The 21,320-nt window shown below is 56.1% G+C and overlaps 2 protein-coding genes across 5 annotated transcripts; both read right to left on the bottom strand.

The window, feature by feature from the left end:
- Window positions 1-4,420: 4,420 nt before the first annotated feature.
- Window positions 4,421-8,701, bottom strand: Commd4 (COMM domain containing 4). 3 transcript variants are annotated; one of them, XM_013145616.3, is made up of 10 exons: window positions 8,233-8,701; window positions 7,808-7,926; window positions 6,961-7,126; window positions 6,103-6,174; window positions 5,878-5,943; window positions 5,695-5,734; window positions 5,357-5,476; window positions 5,172-5,252; window positions 4,747-4,923; window positions 4,421-4,668 (listed from the first exon to the last, which is right to left on the bottom strand). In XM_013145616.3, the coding sequence occupies exons 3-10, from the start codon at window positions 6,961-6,963 to the stop codon at window positions 4,628-4,630; spliced, it is 600 nt and encodes a 199-aa protein (XP_013001070.1). In that variant the 5' UTR covers window positions 6,964-7,126; window positions 7,808-7,926; window positions 8,233-8,701; the 3' UTR covers window positions 4,421-4,627. The 3 variants fall into 3 exon arrangements, with proteins under 3 accessions (XP_013001070.1, XP_023418062.1, XP_005000877.1); XM_023562294.2 differs by lacking the exons at window positions 6,961-7,126; window positions 7,808-7,926; window positions 8,233-8,701 and adding an exon at window positions 6,763-6,798; XM_005000820.4 differs by lacking the exons at window positions 6,961-7,126; window positions 7,808-7,926; window positions 8,233-8,701 and adding an exon at window positions 6,481-6,674.
- Window positions 8,702-10,952: 2,251 nt separating this feature from the next.
- Window positions 10,953-19,630, bottom strand: CUNH15orf39 (chromosome unknown C15orf39 homolog). Of its 2 annotated transcripts, none has more exons than XM_003463612.5 (3): window positions 19,449-19,629; window positions 14,059-16,928; window positions 10,953-12,489 (listed from the first exon to the last, which is right to left on the bottom strand). In XM_003463612.5, exons 2-3 carry the CDS (start codon window positions 16,877-16,879, stop codon window positions 12,119-12,121), a joined length of 3,192 nt encoding a protein of 1,063 aa, XP_003463660.2. In that variant the 5' UTR covers window positions 16,880-16,928; window positions 19,449-19,629; the 3' UTR covers window positions 10,953-12,118. The 2 variants fall into 2 exon arrangements, with proteins under 2 accessions (XP_003463660.2, XP_013001069.2); XM_013145615.3 differs by having other exon boundaries at window positions 12,331-12,489; window positions 14,009-16,928; window positions 19,449-19,630.
- Between the last annotated feature and the right edge of the window lie 1,690 nt (window positions 19,631-21,320).

Raw genomic sequence — 21,320 nt, 5'->3', positions numbered from 1 at the left:
CAGGCTGGGGCGGACAAAGCCCAGGTCGAGGGCGGGGCGGGCGCTGACCTGGGGCGCCCCGGGCCTGCAGCCACGCCCTCCCCGCTCGGGGACCGGGCCGAGCGCAAGAGCCGCCGGGAGAGAAGCGCACTTCCGGGAGACTGGGGCGAGCGCAGGGCTGTCCCTTCCGGAAGAGCGTGGGTCGCAGTTGGGGCGGCAGTGAGGGAGTCTTGGTGGATCTCGAGATGGGGGTGGGGGCGACATCCCAGCAGGAAGCAGCTGCGATGTCCGCAGCACAGGTGCGAGCGCAGGTGCACGTGGACGCGGCCCCTGGGGACCCGGTGGTCGCCGACAGTGTCACCGCGCAGACGTAACACAAACAAAACATCCAGATGGGGAGGGCACCCTCAATAGGAGCCGGGGGCCCAGAAACAACCCACTTCCGATTTTTGGTGAAGTTGGTGAAGTTTGAGTGAGATTTAGGCCAAGACACAGGGACTCAGGCACAGAGCCAGTGTAGAGGTGTGATTGTGTGATACCCTGCCAGCACAAGAGAGGGCCCCTGGCCAGCAACCCGTCCGGCGTGGCTGCAGTGTCTCCGGGGACAGTTCTGGGTGGTGAGGACAGCTGCATTTCTCTAACTGCAGCAGGCACTGGTGCCTGTCCACGGACACAGTTTTTGCCCACAGTCCTATTACTGGTCCCCCCACCTCATCCACGTATTCACTTATGTTAGCAGAGATATTCTAACTTAGACAAATCATGCCAACGTGTCAGCATCTCTCAAAAGCCACTACCTTTAGCAAGCATAAGGACCTTAATCATGACTTATCAATGCTATCTAATCCCCTGTCCCCATTTAAATCCTCCTACTTTGCCCGTACTCTCACACCTCACCCAGGACTGAACCCAGGCCTCGAAATGGTGAACAAGTGCTCAGCCAATGAGCTACACTCTCCAGTCCTTACTCCCTCCCCACCCCATCCTCTTTTTAATTATTTTGAGACACATCCAACTTGTCATCCTCTTGCCTCAGCCTTCTGTTTAGCTGGGATTACAGGTGAGTGCCATCATACTAGCCCAAAACATCTGTTGGACCTGGTTTGTCAAAAGATGTATCGCTTAATCTCCATGGAATTGCCTGTCCCACCCATTTCACCTTTTTTTTTTTAAGCTTGATACTGACCTTTCTGCAGAGTCCAAGCCAGTTGTCCCTTGAGACAGCTTCTCCCTCACTCCTGGATTTGTGTGAATGTATCCTCCAGGCACTGTTAACCAGGAATGAGGTCTGAATCCTGGGTCCTGTGTAATCAGGGCCACCGCGCAGGTCAGCACCCAGGGTCTGCTAGTCCTGCTTTAGTGAGACTCAATTTGACCACATTGGACAGTGTCACAGCCACACTTCTGTGCTGCAAAAGTTGAAGTTCACACCTTATAACCACTAAGTAAGCTGCGGGGTGATTTCTTGTTGTTCACATTTAGAGTGTTTAAATTAGGTGTAATTTACATACAGTATGATTTGCCTTTCTTAGTGTGTTTTTTTCCTTTTGTTTGTTTGGTGGTACTGGGGATTGAACCCAGGACTTTAATACTGAACTGCATCTCAGTGTGTGTGTGTGTGTGTGTGTGTGTGTGTGTGTGTGTGTGTGTGTATGTACACACACGCCAGGGATCAAACTCACGACCTTGTGCTTGCCAGGCAGGCACTTATGCCACTGAGCTAAATTCCCAGCCCTGAATCTCACTGTTTAAACACCGGGTCTTTCCAAGTCACTAAATTGTCCAGGCTGGGCTTGAACTTGTGATTTTCCAGCCTCAACCTTCCAGAGTGCTGGGATTACAGGCCTAGGCCACCACACCCAGCTTTAGAGCATGACTTTGGACAGATGCATAGTGCAGCTATTGCCACCATCAGAAGATAGGAGCTGGGCGTGGTGGCAGACACTTACAATCCTAGCCCTGAGGAGGCTGAGGCAGGAGGATCACCATAAATTGGAGGCCAGTCTGGGCTACATAATGAGTTCAAGGTCAGCCTGAACTACATAGCAAGACCCTGTCTCAAAAAAAGCAGTGACAGAACAAGGATTTCAAGGATGAGTGGGCAGGTTGTAGAGGGGGGCCAGAGGACTGCTTCTCATGGTGGAGCAGTGAGTTTCAGTTGTGCCACTGCAGAGCTCTTCAAGGCGTCCTGCATCTGCAGTTAACACCAGTGCACTGCACAACCTGGCACTAAGAAGCAACCTCACTGCGGTGTAGAGAACACACTCACACTCCCCAGCTTGCCCAGGCACCTTGTAGGCAGCACCCCATCCTCAACCAGGGTCTCACACTGTTGCCCAGGTTGGCCTTGAACTTACAGTTCTTTTGCCCTCAGCCTCCCAAGTAGCTAAGAGAATCGGTGTGCACCACCATGGCTTGGAATTATGAACTTTTTACATTCACCATTTTTAAATCACTGTCTTTATTTCCCCACTGCCTACCTATTGAAAAAATTTTTATTAGGCTCTGAGGTGAGGTACAAACATGGAAACACAGTTTCTGTCCATTAGGACAGGCTCAGAAAAAGACAAATTACTGACAGATCAGGATGTGATGTTCCGTGATCACCAAGAACAATTGGGATGATTCTGAGGACAGGAAAAACACTGCCCCAGAGCCAGTCAGTGAGAATGCATGGGATGAGACAGGATTTGCTGTGGAATTTTTTTTTTTTTTTTGTACTGGGACTCAAACTTACCACCTTCTCTGCAGGCGCTGTGCTGCTGAGCTATATTCCTGACTCAATTTCTTATTAATACATTTGTGATACATAGTACTTTTACTGTGAGGGAACTGGTCCATATATATTCTGCAACTTTTTACTTCTTTCCCTCTCCACCTTCTCTCCCCATCCTCAGGTTCCTTTTCCATCCATTTAAAGAACCAACTCGGATTCACTGATCTCAATTTCACTAATTTCTGTTCTGCCTTTTGTCACTCTATTAGTTTCTGATTCAGATTGTTCTTCTCTTTCAACAGCCTCGAGCTGCACTGTAAAGTTACTAACTTGGGCTCTCTACGATTCTCAGCCTTCTTTGAAGTGCTTTCATTGTGTCCCTTAGGAATTGGACATTATGCCTCTGTTGTTTTTTTCCTTTCCATTGTCATTTGTTGGTATGCACTTTTCAATTTCTTCCCCAATTTCTTGTGATTATTCAATAATCTATTATTTAATTTTCATATGTTTACATAGTTTTTGTGGATTCTTTTGCTACTAATTTGTAGTTTCACCCCACTATGATCAATGCTATACAGGGGATTATTTATGTTCGTGTTTAAGATTATTTCATGGCCTCAAAAATGGTCTATTTTGGAAAAAGTTCCATATGCTGCTGAGAAAAATGTGTATTCTATCATTGTTGGATAAAACCCTTTGTAGGAGGGGCTGGGGATTTAGCTCAGCGGCATAAGCACCTGCCTTGCTAGCAGGCGGTGGTGAGTTTGATCCCCGGTACAGATAAAAATGAAAAAGACAAAAAAAAAACCCTTTGTAGGTCTGTTTGTGTGTTTGAGACAAGGTCTTGCTATGCAGTTGAGGCTGGCCTTGAACTCACTTCATAGTCCTGGCTGGTCTCAAACTCGCAAGGATCCTCTTGCCTCAGCCTCCTGAGTGCTGGAATCATAGGCATATGCCACTACGTGGACTTGGTTATTATAGGTATTTGTTAAGTCTATCTGTTGAATGGTGTGGTTTAACTCTGATGTTGATTTCTCTCTGGTTGACCCAATAGTGAGAGTATTGAAGTTTCCTACTTTTTAAATCTAGCAGTTTGTTTTATAAAAATGGGTTACCAAAATTTAGGAAATCGGTATTTACCATTGTTACCTGGCTTTCTACTGCAGGTGGGCTGTGCACGCTGCCCTCCTTCAACAGCTGAGAGTGACAGGCAGGGAGTTCAGAAAGTCACTTAGTCTCTCTCACAGAAACTTTTTTTTTTTTTTTTTGTCTTTTTGAGACAGGGTCTCGCTCTGCAGTTCAGGCTAGCCTTGAACTCACTTTGTAGCCCAGGTTGGTCTCGAACTCCCAACAATCCTCCTGCCTCAGCCTCTCGAGTGCTGGGATTACAGGCGTTGAGCCACCACACCTGGCTGATTTCACAGAAACTCTTGATCAAGCTGGGTGTGGTGGTGCATGCCTGTATCCCAGCATTTGGGAGGCTGAGGCAGGAGGATGGCTGCAAGTTCAAGACCAGCCTGGATTACACAGTGAACTCAAGGCCAACCTGAACTACACAGTAAGACCCTGTCTCAAGAAGACAAAAAAAAAAAAAAAAAAAAAACTCTTTATCAGGAACCAGAGACTCCAGGCCAGGGATTTAGCTCAATGGTATAAGGGCCTGTATGGCAAGTGGAAGGTAGTGAGTTCGATCCACAGTACCAAAAAAACAACAGAAACCCCATATTCTCCTTTATGCTTTCTTTATTCTTCCTGCCCTCGAGGAGAGGGAAATAATGCAGAAAGGCCCTCAGGAGCCCGTGCTGAACTCTCCACTGGGAAAGCAGTGGATGCAGAAGACCTCGGCCAAGCCCCCCATGCAGAAATGAGGCCACTCCTGAAGTTGGGGGACAGTGGCTTGACACAGACTGGCAGCTGGGTTCCTCCTCCTCCTCAGCCCAAGGTGCTCATTAGGGCCTGGGCCTGTTTCAGCTCTGTGGGGAAAAGTGGCAGAGAGAAGCGGTCAGCAAGATGAGGAAGGCTTTGCGCCCCCAGGTGCAGTGCGGCCTTACCTGCCAGGAGGACCTGGAACTTGTCAGCCGACAGGACCATGGCCACAGGCTGGGCCCGGGCACCAGGGGCCCCTGCCACCTCCAGCTGCAGGTGTACCACGGGCTCCTCCACAGAGCGCAGCAGGCTGGAGCACAGGGTATAGTCTACCCGCCAGCCCACGCCCGCCAGCCTGTTCACTGCAAGGGCACAGGGTGCAGGGGACATTCAGGTGGATGAGTTTGGTAGGCCCATCCCGGTCCCAGTCTAGCCTGGCCTGCCCCGAAACCCTCAAGGTCCTGTGAACTCTGCTCAGACTGGGCACAGACCAGGTTCTCAGAACACGTGTCAGAGAACAGAAACCCAGGCTGCAATCAGAAACCCACAGCCAGGGCAGATAGCACACACCCGCACACCCACACATATGCACAGCCCAGCCCCTACTCACGGCGAAGGCTGCAGGCACGCAGGGTCTCCTGCAGGGCGCCTTGCTTCTCCTCATAACAGCGGCACAGGCTGGCTGCATGCTCTGTGGGCAGCAGTGCACTTAGGTGGCAGGTCACAACTGGGGCCACACAGCCCTGCTCCCGCCAGCACCCCCACCCTCGGTCCCGCCAGCTCTGCCTGGCCCACCTTTGGGAAGCCCCAGCTGCTGCAGCTCACTGGACAGGGAATCGCCATCCACACTGTGCTTGGCTGCACTGGACAGGATAAAGCTCAGCACTGCCACTGTGGCCTTCACATCACCAGATTCTGGAGACCAGGGTAGGGCATGACATTGCAGCTACAGCCACCTCTCTGAGTCACGGGCACCGTGACTCCTGCCCTAAGAACTGGTGGAGGACCCGATGACCCTGTTGGGGGTTCATCCCCTCCTGCTCTAAGGCAGGGAATACAGAGAGACTGTAGGGAGGAGAGGACCCAGGCTAAGGCGCAGTCCCCAGGGATGTGTGACACAGCCAGCTTCTCACCAAACTTGGCGTCCGCTGTAAGCTTCAGGATCTTCTCATACTGCGGAGAAACGAGGCACTGACAGTGCATGAGCCACCAGCCCAGTGCTCCCAGCTTGGTTATTGTGGGAGGCTGGGCTGCAGGGAGGGATGGGGTGGTCTGGGAAGGCTGTGGGACAGCAGGGTGACAGGCTCTGTACTCACATCAATCCCCTGTCCCAGAAGCTCCTTCAGCACCTGGCTACACAGCAGCCGCAGCTTCACAGAGGACTGGAAAGGAAGTCCCTTTGTCACCTGGACCAAGCTGCCTGGCCCTCAGTGCCGGGGGTAGGGTCAGAGAGGGCAGCCACATGACCAGGTCACATGGCATGGGAACAGCTGAGTGACCTCACCATCCCCCCAAACCACATGGACGCGAGTGCACTCAACTATCTTGGCCAGCGTGCTGATCTCCGCCAAGACCCAGTCAGGACAGTCCAGGTCCCCGCAGAACCGGAACCTCTGCAAGGAGTGAGGCAGGCAGGAGGCTGAGGTGTGGCCAGGACCCTCCAGCCCACATCATCATTGTCCCTCTCACCCAGCTCAGGCCTCTACTTAAACAATACCTCAACAGATGGGCCCTTCTGGCTCCCATTTTTTAAAGCAGCCCCTTCTGGGGGGCAGTGGGGTGCTCAAAATCTTCATCACACCAGCCCAGGCCCAGCGAGACACAGCTGAGTGCCTGCCCTTCCCCAGCCTCCACTCCCTCCCCCAGGGTCTGCACACTACTTCCTACCCTTACCCCAAGCCCGGGTACAGGGACTGTACCTCACCCAGCCGTCCTGTCCTCGGCTCCCTCATTGATGTACCCTCAGGAAGCCCCTAACCTAATCCCAGTTAAGCCTCCGCTCCCGGAGTGTTTTGTTTTATTTTGAAGTAGGAGGACTGAACTACATCTCCGGCCCTTTTTCATTTTGAGCATTTTGGCTGCTGTGTCAAATTGCCCGGGCTGGCATCAAACTCTTGATCCTCCTGCCTCAGCGTCTCAAGTGCTGGGATCACAGGCGTGGAGCACCACACTGGTTTTAAACCTGACGCCAGTGTACTAACTTGGGGTGTGCCGAGCCCCATGCAAAACCGCTGCCAGCATGCGGCTTCCGGCGGCGGGCACGGGGAACCCTACGGAAAGCTGGAAAGCACCTCGGGACGCCTCGCCCTGGGGGTCGCTGGGCTACTGGGCTTCCCAATCACACTGACACTGTACTCCCCAACCCGCCGCCCCGCGTTCTAAGCCGCGACTGTTCTCACCATGGCGCCGGAAGCTCGCTGGTGTCAACTTCCGGTGCAATCAGTTGACCGCTCCGCGATCACGTGATTGCAGCTCTCTGGTGGGGCGGGGCCGTGGAGGGACGGGGCGCCAGAGGAGACCACCGCTGTCGGTTGTTTCTTTTCTCAGATGGGTTTAAATGCGAGGCTGCAAATTCAATTCCAAAAAAAAGATATAGTTAAAAAACTACGGAAGCTGAACATGGTGGCACACGCCTATAATGCCAAACTGAGGCAAGAGGTTCGAGATCAGTTGAAACTGTCTTACAAAGAAATAAAAAAATTAAAAACAAATATATACGAACTTTATTGAAATGCTATGTACAAAAGTCTGAACGTGCGAAGTGTGATCAAAACATACATTGACTATTTTTTTTAAATTTTTACAACCAGTAAAAGACACATTGCCATCACACACAAATTACCCCCCACTTTGAACACTTCCCATAGTGCTTGCCACTTTCTGGAAGTCCTCTTTCCTGTCTTAAGTGTGATAAAAAATACAGCAAATGCTGCTGACCAGTACCAGCCAAAAGGAAGGCAGGATCATAAAAATATTACAGTGTGTCCTCCTCCATTTTATTCACTAGATCTGGTACCATGTGACTTCTGGCTCTTCCCCAAAGTCAAAGTAACCATGAGAGGAAAACATTTTTAATTGATTCAGGACACGTGAAACATCCCAATTCATGCCACCCTACTCGGGACCCTTGGGTGTGCACAGTGTCCCCTAATGCCCAGGCCAGGAAGGGTCCCAGTGACTTCCAGCTCCTGCCCCGAAGCACCAGGCAGGAAACAGCCTGCTGGACAGCATGCCACACCTGCTTACCTGCTCAGGGACTGCTGGGCCCTGAGGCAGGGCCACACCTAGCCTGGTCTCAGCCATATCCACTAGGGCTGCAGCCCACAGCAGCTCCTGGTCCCAGCCCTCATCCTCTGTGTCTGGCCCTGTGGAGGAGAACTCTGGGTTTCAGCAGATCACTGCAGTGCCACCCACCTGGCTGCCTCCTGCCTGTCAGTTAGAGCAAAGGTCCAGCAAGGGGCCTGTGTCATCTGTGACAATGCATGCTCTTGCCTCTGCAACCCCGAGGATACCTGTCACCTCCAGACCAGCCCAGAGGCCAGCTGTCATACCCCTCGCCCCTCCACACCTGTGCCCACATCTGGATCTCTCCAGTGCCCGCTTGCATCAGGGGATGGCCATGTCTAGCCTAAGGCCTCCCCAACTCTGACCCCTGGGGATGCTAGGCCCACCTGGCTGCTGCTTTCCTCCACCCTGGCCAGGCAGGTTGTGTAGGGCTGTGTCCTTCAGGGTCACCATTGAGGACTTTCCCACCACTCTCTGAAGCCCTTGGGGCACGTGGCTGCTGAGTGGGCTCCTTTCCCGGCCTTCCTGCTGAGTACTCCAGGTCCAGTCACTAAACTGTTGGCCCATCTGGGGTGGGCAGTGGGAGCCTTGGAAGCAGAAAACCAGGAAGATACAGGGAGGAAATGTCCCTGCTGTGGAGAGTTCACCTGGAAACCGGAGGAAGATCTTGCTGTGTGGCCCAAGGTTGCACCAGGAATTCAGACTCCAGCACCACAGCGCCAGGCACTGCTGCTGTGCCTTGGCTGGAGCCTGGGCGGCAGCGGCGCTTTGGGTGCTATTCCACTCTTATCCACTTGGGGGAAGCGCTGAGTCGCTGGCCATCATTCATTGGTTCCTTCCTTCTGAGGCTGCAATCCGTTCTTAGAACCACTGGATGCCCGCTAAGGTATGGAAGAACAGTGCTTCTGCTCTCAGGTGGGCTTCTGTTTGCACAGGGAAGAGAACAGAAGGAATTATGGTGCACCACTGCAGCCACGTGACAAGCTAGAGAGGGAGGGACAAGCCTGGAGGCACACTTGAGAGGCTAAGGCAGGAAATCGCAAGATCCAGTCCAGTTTCCCTGAACAAATAATCAATACTCCTTCTTAAAAATATACAGCCACGTGGTGACACATGCCTGTGATCCCAGCACTGCAGAGGCTAGGGCAGAAAGATCACTACATAGTCAATTTGGGGCCAGCCTGAATTGCATAGGAAGACCCTGTCTCAAAAAACAAACAACAAAAATGTTTTTAAAGGGGGGAAGGTGCTGGCAGGTCGAGCAGATTCTCAACGTGCGAGGTGTTACAGAGGACACCTTTTTGAGAAAGAGCAAGTGCCCTGGGGTGAAGGAAAGGGAGCAGAAAGGGAACAGCAGGTGCCAGGACCCTAGGTGACAAGGTGGTCCAAGGTGGGCAGGCAAGCAGCCTAAAGCCTCCAGTCCTCAGCTCCTGTTCCTGTATCTCGAGGTCTTCCCTGCCTCCAAGGTGTCTGCATCCTGGTGTTCAGGTGAGTGGGCATGACAAAGGGCACTGACCCTGGCTGCTAACCTCACCTGTCTGAGACCTCAGTGGCCTGAAGCTGATTTCACTGCACACTGGAACAGGGGACAAGAGGTAGTGGGATGGGGCCAGAAACGACTTGTCAATAGAAATGAGCTCCCTGGAGCCAAGCTCTTTCTGGTTCTGAGGCTCCTGGGAAAACAGCAGCTGATTTTGTGAAAGTTCAAGAAGGTCCAGGTCATCGCAACCCCATGCGACAGTAAGCTCTGGGCAAACCAAGAACCTTCTAGGTAACTTCTTCCCAGTGCAGAATTGAATGCTCCCAGTGACAGAGATCTCACTATTTAAGCTCCAGCTGGTTATAGGAAGTTTTCCCATTTAATGAACTGAAGTTTCTGTGACTTGACTCAGGGCCTCAATGGAAGCCTTATGTCCCTGCACCTGGGATGGTCAAGGAAAGACAAGTTATTCTGAGTCCTGGGCCAGCTGTTCTTCCTCAGCCCCCTGCCAAGCATGTCACCTCCAAAGATCATGGCCAATGGGGTCCTTCTTTTAAAGGCTTTTAGGAGTCCTCAGGTCTGTTACCTCCCACTCTCAGAGCCCTGCTTCTTGGGATGGAGCAAAGGGTATTTTTCTGAGTATTGCCCAGACAAGCATCTCTGGGCTCACAGCCACTGTAGCCTAGCTGGGTGGCCCTGCCTGTGCTGTCCAAAACAGCTCACTCTAAGGAGGCTGGCTCTGCTCACTACTGCCTGTGCCCTTCAGGGCCTACAGCATTCTTCATGAAAGGGCTTTTTTGGGGGTAGGGGAGGCTGGGTTTATGTATCAGACTGGCCTTGAACTCACAATGTAGCCCAGGCTGGCCTCAAACTGGTGCGACCTTCCAGCCTGCACTACTATGCCCAGCAGGAAACCGCACGTCATTCCCACCCCACCTTGGAGGAACGGAGTCTCGCAGTGAAGCTACTCCAGAGCCACCCCATCACCACCCAGCGACCCAGTGGGCTCAGCAGAGCCCACCTCAACTTCTCTAGGACCGGGAGGCAGGGGTTCCATCCACAGCCTAGACCTTGCCCACAACCTTGATTCTGCCCTTGGCCCCACCCACAGGCTCCTCCCCAAACCTGTTCCCCTGCCAGTAGCTTTGTGCAGCCCTGGGCATAAACCCAGGAACCGAAGAGGCCAAGGCTCAGAGTCACACAGCTTCCTGGGACACCCTAACATGGACTCATCCAGGGCAGCGACATGCTGTCACCTTGCTGGGAAGGTCCCTACCCTGCCCCCTGATGCATAAAGTTGGAAATGACACCACCTTTCCCTGCTCTCTCACACTCTATGGGAAGTCAGGGAGCCGGGCTGGGGTAGGGAGGCCTGGAAGAAGGTGCTGGCTCACCTAAGGTTAGGCAGCTGGGGAGAAACGGCCCAACCTCTTTGTGTCCACATCTCTCGTGCCATCTTCCCAGGCATGAGGGACAAGCAGCTCCTGTGCCTTGACAGGGTTATCAGGATACCTGCATACCTGGGAGGTCCAGGGTCACAGCCCAGAGGTGGCAGGAAGAGGGAGTGCTGGTTGAAGGCACTCACCTTGGTCCTCTGGGGAACAGAAAAGCTAGGGAGCACAGAGATGGTGTAGAAACTGCTTTTAGTTCTCGGCATTAGTTTATGCCATCATCAGTGGGCATAAATGAAACAGAGGTGATCCAGGAGGAAGCAATGTGGTCAGAAGAGGACTCTGGAGCCACTCAGTCTCCAGGCAACTGCCATTCCAAGTCCCAGCCCTATTACCATGAACCCAAACAGGTGTGAAGAGCCCAGAGAGCATGCCACTGGCAGCCACTGCTGCTGCTGGGCTATGGGAGGGAACAGTTCCAGACTGGCAGACACATCTTTAGTCCTGAAGTCTGGCGTGAGGGTGGTGACCACTGTCACTGGATTGACACAGTGAACAGTAAAGGCTTGAGGACCCACAGCCCCTCAAACACACAGGTCCCAGCTCCAAAACCACTCAAACGCTTTAATAAACCAATCCCGAGTGCATCTTACACCCTTAAGGCCAAGGGCCCTGCTGCCAGCCTGCAGCTCAGGCCAGTACCCTGAGGGCAATGCCACAGCAGACCTGGCTGACAGCATTATAACTGGAGGAGAACCAGGGCCTTCAGTCAGACCTCCAGAGACTCAAATGCCACTCAGCTCTGGTCCATTGTTACCTGCAGCTGCCTGGCAGACTATGAAAACACAACATTCCTGGGACAAGGCCTGGGGTAGGAGACGAAGCTCAGGAAGTCAGCATTAACTGGAAGTTGGCCTAGGGCCTTCCCAGAGCAGGGGTGGCAGGGCCCAGAGACAGTGGCACCAGGCTGGGCTGTGTCACTCCTGTAGCACTATAGAAAAGCATCAGCCATCTGTATAAGGTGCCACTTGACACAGAGAGGTGCTGCCGCCTTTGCCTCCTACTCCAGGCCCTGGCAGAGGTCAAGGAGGGCCTGTTCCAGGCCAGACAGAGCTCCCATCACATGGGTGTCGTATCACCCCACAACCCTGCGAGGTAGGCTGCAATGTCCTATTTTACAAACAAGAAATGAGGACTGGAGAGAGGTGGGGTTTTGGCCCAAGTCACCAGTGAGGGAGGCAGCAGCCAGGGGAGAGGAGCAAGTCCTTTCCAGGAAAGACCTTCAGGCTCGGGAGCTTGGGGCTCACGGCCCAGCTGGTAGCCCAGTGAGGGCTGAGGACACTCACGGGACAGGTGGGTACATAGGCCAGGTGGTTGTCCCAACAGCACTTGCAACCAGTGCTACAGGGTTTGGCTCTGGCTACCCAGCAGCTGTGGGCAGGGTGGGGGCTGATCAGGGCCTGAAGCCTTGTGGCCCCACGTGGGCAGTGCCAGGCCATTGAGCCAGGCGGTTTCCAGCAGGGTGCGGAAGCGGGCCCTGAGGGTAGGGCCCGGAGGGCTGGTGTTAGTAGCAGCAGCAGGAGAGGGACCCCGTGATGCTTCTTCAGTAGGTGCCTCTGTCTTCTCTGGGCCAGGACTTCCCGGTGGCTTCCTTGCAGGTCTCCTGACCTTGGGGACTGGTGACTTCTGAGCCAGCACTGGACCCTCTGGCTCATCTCTGGGCACAGCAGGCTCTGACAAGGACACAGTTCCAGCCTTGGTACCAAGGTCACCTGTAAAATTAAGTCAGGCTGTAGACCCCACACACTACTTCTCAGCCTCCAGAGCCCCTAGTCAAATGACAGAGAGCCACATGGCCCTGCTCCTCCCAAGGAACACCAGAACACATCAGACGAGGACCCAGGCAGGAGAGGCCATTTGGGACCAAGAATAAGTAGAAAGGTACCCAGGTTAGGAATCACTGACTGACCCAAAGCCTACGGGGCAGGTAGTGAAACTGAGGCACATGGGCCCTGTCAGATGGGAGAACTATTATTCTTCTGCCATACCAGCCCCTGGGCCCAACAAGAGCCAGCCAGAGCTGCCCTGAAAGGGATGCCAGATGAGGGACAAGACCAGGGACGCTCCAGGGAGCCTGCCACAGGGAGCAGGGACCCCAGAAGAAAGGGCAGTGGGAAGTGTTCTCTAGGGATTGAACAGGATACAAGACTAAGACAGTGGCAGGCAACCACCTCACTGAGACTCCTGCCTGAAGGAAGAGTCCAGGTCAGGAATGATGGTCAGCCAGACTCTGCCCACTCTGACTAGGCAGAGGGCCCAAGGTAAGGCTATCACCAAGGGGAGAACAGCTGGACATGGGGCTGGGGAAGCCCTGGGAATGGGTATACTAATGCAACCCTCGCCCAAGGTCAGCCTGAGGGAGGCTGAGTATCCACACTATACATCACCACAGACATCATGTGACCATGTGGGCATAATGAAAGCCAGCTAAAGTGCTGGGCATGGTAACTCATGCTTGTAAACCCAGCCCTTGTGAGGCTGAAGCAGAAGGATCTCGTGGACAGGCTGAGCTATACAAGTGAGTTCAATGCTGGCCTGCACTACCCAGCAGGACCCTGTTTCAAAAAAAACAAAACAAGGGGCTAGGGATTTAGCTCAGCGGCATAAGCGCCTGCCTTGCAAGCAGGCAGTCGTGAGTTCGATCCCTGGTACCGATAAAAACAAAAAAGACCAAAAAAAAAAAAAAAAAAAAAAAAAAAAAAAAAAAAAACCAAAACAAAACAAATGCAACACATATCCAGCTAACAGGTGCCACATGTCACTTAGTGAAAGGAAAGCAAACCACACACAGTGCTCAGACTTCTGTGGGATATTCTGTGCCTGCAAGTACTGGGGGATGGTTACCCCTCACCGGATGCAGAAGACTAGGGGTGAAAAAAGAGTTCAAAAGGCAACCATGTGTGCTGGGTGACCCCAGAAACCAGAGTCCAGCAAGAAGTGGCCTATGTGGAGCTCTGGCTCAGGAGAGGGGAGGCTGGGATATACAAAGATGGGGGAAAGAACATCACATAGAAGATGAGCCACAGCTGAGCTCTGGGATGCCAAAGGAAAAGCCTGCACCAATGGTGGAGGGGAGGGGCATCCAGGATAGGGCTGCACCAGGGGCCAGGAAGGTGTTATTACTCTCACTCATTCTGGAGCAACTAGAGGGAAACGGGTTCCCAGAGCCCACCCTGGCATGAGTTTCTGGAATGAGCCACCCGCCGGGCCCCACTCACACTGGGCACACACCTGACACTTGTCACACAGCTCTGGTGGCTACTGGGGCTGCCCATGCTCACCCAGCTGGCGGCGGATGTAGTCACGCCACTGCAGGCCCAGCAGGTCAGGGTAGAGGTCGGGCAGCTGGCGCAGGGCCAGCAGCTTCAGCATGCGGGAAGCGCAGCCGCGCAGAGCGTGCTCCCGCAGGGCACGTTCCTCTGACAGCGTGGTGGGCCGCAGCTCCACACGGTGCTCCTGCAGCACCTGGTCTACTGAGGAAGGTGGCAGCTGTGGGAAGAGCCGCTCCTTCACCAAGTGGATGGGCACGAAGATGGCACCGGCCCGCACCACATGGGGGAAGGGGCACTGTTGCGTGCACACGAACTTCTGCAGCTGGGACAGCAGCCTGCCCAGCAGCCCCTGTACAACCTGGCAATCCTGCCATGCAGCCCGGCCCCATGGCCCAGCCATCTCCAGCCACTCGTGCAGCTTCTCAGGCGGGGAGTGAGCCACGGAGCCTGAGATGGCATCACACAGGGATGTGTGGAGCCCTGTAAAGTGCTGCTCAGTACAGTCTGCTGTAGAAACCGGGGCAGGGGCAGGAGCAGGGGCAGAGGCAGAGGCTGGGGTTATGGCAGAGACAGGAGCAGGAGCAGGAGCAGGGGCTGGAGCTGGGGCTGGGGTTAAGGCAGGGATAGGTGCTGGAGCCGGGGCAGGGGCAAGGGCAAGGGCTGGGGCTGGGACTGGGACTGGAGCTGGAGTTGGGGCAGAGACAGGGGTAGGGGAGGCCACAGCAATGGCTGGAGGACTGGGCAGGGCCAGGCTGAAGCAGGCCACTGGCAAGGGATGGGTGAGAAGCTGCAGTCCCACAGGTACAGGTGGTGGTGTGGGCACGGTGGGCTGTGGGGGGACTGAAGTTGCGCTAGGGGTAGACGGGTCCACAGATGTAGGTAAGGGTGTTGGACGGAGGATCTTGAATTTCCGGAACATGAAAGCCACAGAGCTATGGAAGCTGGTCCTTGGCACAGCCTCTGTGGTCACTGGTATCCCGGATACTTCTGTGACCATCCTTTTCAGGGCTGGCAAACCTGACACTGTGGTCTCCTCGGCTGACGCATCCACAGCTGCAGTGGGGTTGGTATGCAACACAGGACCTGGAGACTTGACGGGGGAAGCCTCTGCCAGAGACTTCTTCACACTCAAGTCCAGGGCCACCTCCTCGTGCAGAGAGCAGCTCAGGCTTACAGACCCCTCTGGGGTAGGCAGTGGTCCCCTACAGCCCTTGTCCTGGCTCTCAGTGGTGGCTGTGGCCTTGGCCGGCTCAGCAGTGGCCTTGGTCGGCTCAGCTGTGGCCTCAGGGGTCTGTGCATCCAAGTAGTCACGGTAAGGGGCTAGGCTGAAGACGTTGTCGATGACGGGCATGGGCGGGGAGTTGGGTGGCAGGGCACCCTCTTTCTGCGGGAGAGACTGGTGCTCCTGGGGGCATGAGTGCACTGCTGGTGAGGTGCGGGGATCAGGGCTGTCCCTGATAATGATGGGCCCCCCAGGGTGCTCATCACGCTGGGGCTGAGGCTGCTCCTTCCTGCAGCTGGGCAGCCACATTTTCTCCTCGGCTTCTTGTGCTGGATTCTCTGCAGGCCTCAGGGGCTCGGAGGATGGGCGCCTAGCTGGCAGAGGCTGGCACACCCGCTGGAAGGCTCCAGGCTGTGGTACAGGCTGCACGCTGTTTGGGGGAGGTGGGGCACCTCCCAGGCCGGGGGATGCCCCATAGAGAGAGAGGTCATCCCGGGCATATGGAAAACCCAGGTTCTGGGGAGCATAGTCCAGAGGACACCTTGGGGCAAGAGGGGGCTCTAGCTTGAGGCCTGGTGAGGGGACCGGGAGAGGGGCAGAAGGATATGAATAGGTATCCAGCCCCGACGGAGGCATATAGGGGGTCTGTGCTGCCTGCTGCTTCAGGTAGGAACTGCCCAGCCCACCAGCCTGGTACTTGGTCCCCTTGTGGGCTCCCAGGGGCTGCAGTGGGAGTACAGAGCTGTAGTTGCCCTGCTTCTCTGGGTGGTGACAGGCGGAAGGGCAGGGCAGCGCCTGCGGAGGGGGCGGCAGTGGGTAGTGGGTGGGCACTGTCTCCTGGAAGGGTGACCCCAGGGGCTGAGCCATCTGGGCCCAGGGACTAGAGGGTCCTTCTGACACTGCCTGCTTGGGGTCCCCAGAGTAAGGAGCTGTGTACTTGGGGGCCAGGAAACCTGCACTGTGGACTGCCCGGTATTTGTCTAAGAACGCCTGACATGGGGAAAAGCTTAGTGAAACATCTTTTGCAGGTCCTCCTGCTGGCATCCCGCGCAAGAAGGTATCATCTAGGGACTGACCCTTGACAGGAAGAGGGGCCAGAGAGCAGGGAGGCTCAGCTGAAGGCAACAAGGGCCCAGGCACCAAGGTCCAGTCAACATCCAAAGGCTTCTTTGCTGGTCCCTCGCCTAGGCAAGTGGGCAGCCCGTAGCACAGGGGGCTGCGGTAGATAGGTTTGGGTGCTGCCAGTGGTGGGCCAGGGTATGCATGAGCCTGGGGGCCGAAAGGCAGGAGCTCCCCAGGGCCTGAGTCCTGCATCTTCTCGGAGCCTTCTGCCGGTGACTGGTAGAGCAGGCAGTTGGTCAGCAGGCTGTCTCCCCGAAGTGGGTGTCCTGCCATGCTGGTAGGGCACAGGGGTGGATATGGGCTCCACGAGGCCAGCCGCTCTGGCCCTGCCTTGGAGGTGGCCCCCATAGGGCAGGAGAAGTAGGCCCCCTTGTAGCTGCCAGCAGAGGAGGGCAAGCCATGTCCGTTCCCTGAGTCGGCTTCCAGGCGAGGTAACTTGCCATACATCATGGGCCCCAGGCTGCCCAGGGGCCGCTTCTCTGCCATCACCGGAAGGTGTCAAGCCCTCCCGGGCCCTGGCTGCTCCACTGTGGACCTAGGGAAGAGCAGGAGCCAGTGAGGCAGAGGCTGCTGACCAGGCTCAGGTCACACTGTACACAGAAGCGTAAATGTGGGGCATTTCTGGCTCTATTTTTTGAGACGGGGTTTGAGACAGGGTCTCCTACACACTATGTAGCTCAGGCTGGCCTTAAACTCACAGTGATCCTCTCAACTCAGTCTCCTGAATGCTGGGATCACAGGTGTGCACAGACAAGCCTGGCTCTGATTCTATTTTTAAACTGTAAAACCTTTTGTTGATGGCAGGTGTGGTATTTCATGCCTATAATTTCAGTACTCAAGAAGCTGAGGCAGGAGGATCACCACAAATTTAAGGCAGCCTGGGCTACAAGAGCATGACCTTATCTTTAAAAAACAAAAACGGTACCTGCCGCATCCAAGCCACAGAACCCAAGTATCATCTACAAGTCCATGGTAAAGCTAGGCCTCAAATCCAGGTCTCTGGGCCTAGTGCCAATGCTCACTCTGAGCTTGGCCCTGTAGGGTAATCAATTCCCCTGGGAGAGGTGGCCCCTGGGTGCAACCCCAGCAGCAATGCCCAGGCCATCCAGCAGATGGGGCTGTGGTGCCAGCAGGAAGGATCCAGAGCCACAGAAAAGGCTGTGTCCAGGCTAGGCCTCATACTCCAAAGAGTGAGAGAGGAAGGGGAAGGGGGGGGTGTGTGGGGAGAGTGTGTGTGTGTGTGTGTGTCTGTGTGTGAGTGAGTCCAAGAAGGAGGTTCCATGAGCCAAGTGCTCACTGCCCAAAATCCCACACAGCACTTTCCTGAACTCAGTGCTGGACAAAGTCTCAGGCCCCAGGCAAGACCCCAGGTGGATAGTGGCCACCACCAAGAGAAGTCAACAGTGACCCAAAGAGGTCAAGGGGCGGCTTCTTCAACAGGACAGGTACTCTATGGCCATGAAGGGGCCCACTGCAGCCACATTTATTCTCCAGCCTCTACCCCATCCCCCAAGACTCTCTGTGGCTTCAAAAGAATGAATCAGCTCAATCTTGCTATAAGGCCAGAGGCCAAGTGTCACAGGTTTCTGTCACCAGCAAGCAAGGATCAGCTCTCTCGTTCCTGCTGGCCACTGGCCAAGTGGCAGCCAGAGATCAGAGTTAAGACCAGTGAGGGGCCAATGCCAGGGTATCAGGGGGCTGATGCCCACTCTCAGCTCAGCAGGATTGGGAGAGGGAGCCAGGCAGGCCTCTCAGAAAGAAATCTGGTCCATCTGGCCAGCATGCAACCCTCAGGGGCACCTGGGGAAGGTAGGAGGGGGAGCAGGACCCAGGCCACAGCTCCAGGAGCAGTGCTACATGAAGACAGGTACCCTGGGATGGTGTGGTTTTATCGTGCTGCGCCTTTGGGGAACTTAGTTAAGCAAGGCTCTGGTCTCAAACACCACCCCTCTTCCTCAGGTTTGCTCCACACCCACCCCCAGTCCCAGGAGTCCTCCTTTCCCAGGCCTGGCCCAACCTATGCCCTTTGCCCTGGAGGCTTTAGGAGACCCCCTGGGATTCAGCCACCAGAAACAGGCCACCTGGGACTCTCTTAAGAGCCTTGCTTCTCCAGGGAGCAGAGGCCTCAGAGAGTGGAGGTGTCCTTATTTCCTGCCAGTGGGGCCCCTTCCAATTCAGAGGGCATCCAAAATGTAGGTGCTCCTTACCCACCACAAAGGAGATGGCAAGAGGGTGTCTCGAGAACCAAGACCTGTCACCCTCATGGGTCTTAGCTGACCTGCAGCCTCAGCCAGGCCCAGAGCTGAGTCCCCAGGACCAAGGGCAAGGGCAGGCCGGGACATCAAGACTCAGACAACGGTTCCATTGGCAGTATCCCATAAGGACGATTGGTGACCCATGCCCAGCTTCTACCTCCCGGCATCTGGGCGCTCCTGGAGACGGCTGGGCCTCATTTCCCTGGCCAGGCTCCCAAGGCTCCAGGGGGAAAGTGGGTGTGGGATCAACTTGCACCCTTGCCCCTCTGCCCGCCACGCCAGACCGCGCGGGTTTCTGGGTGTCTTCAAGCCCTCTCGCTAACGCTGAGCTCAAGTGCACCCCAGCAAGCTGACACACAAGTGCCACCACGCGTGCACCTCCAGCCTGTACGTGCACGCATGGCCCCAGACTGCGCCCGCGCCCTGTGCCCGCAGACGGCTGAGGCCCCCAGAGCAGGCGCGGAGTCCAGAGCCGCCGCCTCGAGCGACCCTGCCGGCTGGGCCAGAGCCAGAGCGTGAGTCACGCGCGGCGCGGAGCCCGCGGGGCCGCCCCGTCCTGCCCCTCCCCCACGCCGTCCCCGCCCGGGACCCACGTGAGCCGCCCGGGGGCTGAGGCTCCGCACGGCTCCTCCTCGCGCCAGAGCCCCAGATCGCGACCCGCCCTCCGGAAGCCGCGGCCCCGGCCCCGCTTGTCCGGGAGCGGCCGGTGGGGGCGCCCTGGGGCTGCGCCCGCCCCCGCCCCACGCGCCAAGGCGAACTCGGCCCAAGTTTCCGCGCCCGCCCGCGCGCTCAGGCCGTACCTGCAGGACGCCGGGCCTCGCGTTGCCGCCCCCCCGGGCCACGGCCGCATCCTCCGGCGCCTCCCGCGCCTCCCGTCCCAGTCCAGCCGCGTCTGCGCTGGAAGTCGAAGCTACCACGGCTCGGAGCCAGCCAGGGTGCAGCCGCTTGCGCCGCCGCCGGGTGCCGTCTGCGGTCCCGGGCGGGGCGGGCCGGGGGCGGGGAGGAGGCGGGGAGGAGGCGGGGCCGAGCCGCCTCTGGGAGCCGTGCTCCCCAGGGTGCCGGAGCTGCTAGGGGCTCCTGGGCCTCGCTCCGAGCATCCGCCAGCACGGGCGCCCACGCGCCCTCGCCCGGCCCTCCCGCTAGCTTGCGCGTCGGTTGTCACTTTGTGACTCTGGGTTCCTCTGTGGTGGTGTCGCCATCCTTGCCAGAGGTGGCCTTAAACGCCTGGCATCAAGTAGGTTCCTGACTGCCTTGGCCAGGACTAGTTGTATCAGAGGCTGGAGAGGTGCAGGCAGGGCGCACTGCAAACGCAGGTATGCGTCGGCTATCTTTAGGGCTCTCTCGCCGTCTGAGGAAGGGGTGCTCACCCCAGCCAAGGATCGGGGCAGGAAAGAGGGTGTCGGGGAGGAGTTGCTGGACCTTTCCTGCGAAGAGAACACAACTCCGCCCCTGCACCCCGGGAGGCTGGATAGGTGCATCGTCCCCAGCCAAAAGTGGTGCTTGAAAAGAGGGGTGCAGGGGTCAGGCTGCCTGCCTGGCAGACTCCAGTCCCCTCTTTGTGGATGAGCATCCCCTCCCCCAGTGCTCTTTTCTCTGGTCCACGTAGTCCTGAGGCTGCCCAAGGACTGGGGACAGATGCCTAAGGTGAGGAAAAGAGGGCAGGTGGATGTGGCAAAGGTCTCGACAAGTTCAGGGAGCAGGAGCAGCCGGGCCACCTCAGAAACAAAGGTCAGACTGCCTGAGTCAGAGCCGAGCAGCCTGGGCACAGGTGTCCCAGACAGCAGCTGGAGTGGGAGCAGGGGCTGGGCTCAGGTGGGACCGGGAAGGGGAAGTGAGGTCACCTGGGAGAGAGGAGGATGTCACCTGGTGTGCAGCTGGAAGGACCTTAGAAAGAGTCTGGAAAGATCTGAGAAGACACTTGGGGGGTTGGGGCTCCATCTCCCTAGGTCACTTGTAGGCTGCTATGGAATCCCAGCTTTCTTGGCGCCCAGCCCAAGGGGGGGGGGTCTTCCTGAAACCACAGTTTGGCACAAGGCAAGTGCAACAGTGCATGGACAGCTTGAGGACACGACCTGGTGCAGCCTTAGTTCCAGCCAGAGCCTCATGCTCAGTGTGTCCAGCCCTGCCCAGACAGAGTCAGATGGAGAGAGAGGAGGGTAGTGTCTTCAATCTTGGGGTCCAAGACGCTCAGGTTGTGTGTACAGGGCCACCTGGTGGCCTCTCTAATCTCTCCAAGCTAAGGGGTTCCCTGCCTGGCCAAGACGATCCATCTTGGGTTCCACTGCCCCTCTGGGTCTTTATTTGGGAGCCACGAACCGTGCCTTTGGGCTTATCATTCCTTTCTCCTGGACTTCTCAAGTCAGGGGCCCTGAGTGTGGGACATCATGCATGAGGTGCAGGACTTGCTTGGAAACTGGGGGAGCTCTTCAGGGGGCCAGGTGACAGCACTCCCCCACAAGGCTTTGCCTGACCCCTGTCCTCTGCTCCAAGCATCTTGGGGAACACTCTAAAGTAAAAGTTGTCCTTCTCAGCTTCGGCCTTGGGAGCCCCCCAAGAGTTTGGAGTGCTGTGGTCCTGGTGTCCTAAGGCAGAGGAAGGATCTGCCCTCGGTGAGCTTCCAGGTGGGGTTAGCAAAGTGGGCAGAAAATCTCTCCCTTACCCCTGCTCCTCAC

This window comes from Cavia porcellus, unplaced genomic scaffold (genome assembly GCF_034190915.1).
Source record: "Cavia porcellus strain 051 isolate PalLab524CR breed Dunkin Hartley unplaced genomic scaffold, mCavPor4.1 scaffold_38, whole genome shotgun sequence".
Classification (NCBI taxonomy): Eukaryota; Metazoa; Chordata; class Mammalia; order Rodentia; family Caviidae; genus Cavia; species Cavia porcellus.
This window is presented reverse-complemented; position numbering and strand designations above follow the sequence as displayed.

Coding starts and splice junctions, on each gene's coding strand:
- Commd4 (XM_005000820.4), bottom strand. CDS start 6,513: ATGAGGGAGCCGAGGACAGGACGGCTGGGTGAG. Junction 5,477..5,694: donor TACAGCGGACGCCAAGTTTG/GTGAGAAGCTGG, acceptor CCTGGTCTCCAG/AATCTGGTGATGTGAAGGCC. Junction 5,253..5,356: donor GCAGCTGGGGCTTCCCAAAG/GTGGGCCAGGCA, acceptor TGCTGCCCACAG/AGCATGCAGCCAGCCTGTGC.
- CUNH15orf39 (XM_003463612.5), bottom strand. CDS start 16,879: ATGGCAGAGAAGCGGCCCCTGGGCAGCCTGGGGCCCATGATGTATGGC. Junction 12,490..14,058: donor CTACATCCGCCGCCAGCTGG/GTGAGCATGGGC, acceptor TTAATTTTACAG/GTGACCTTGGTACCAAGGCT.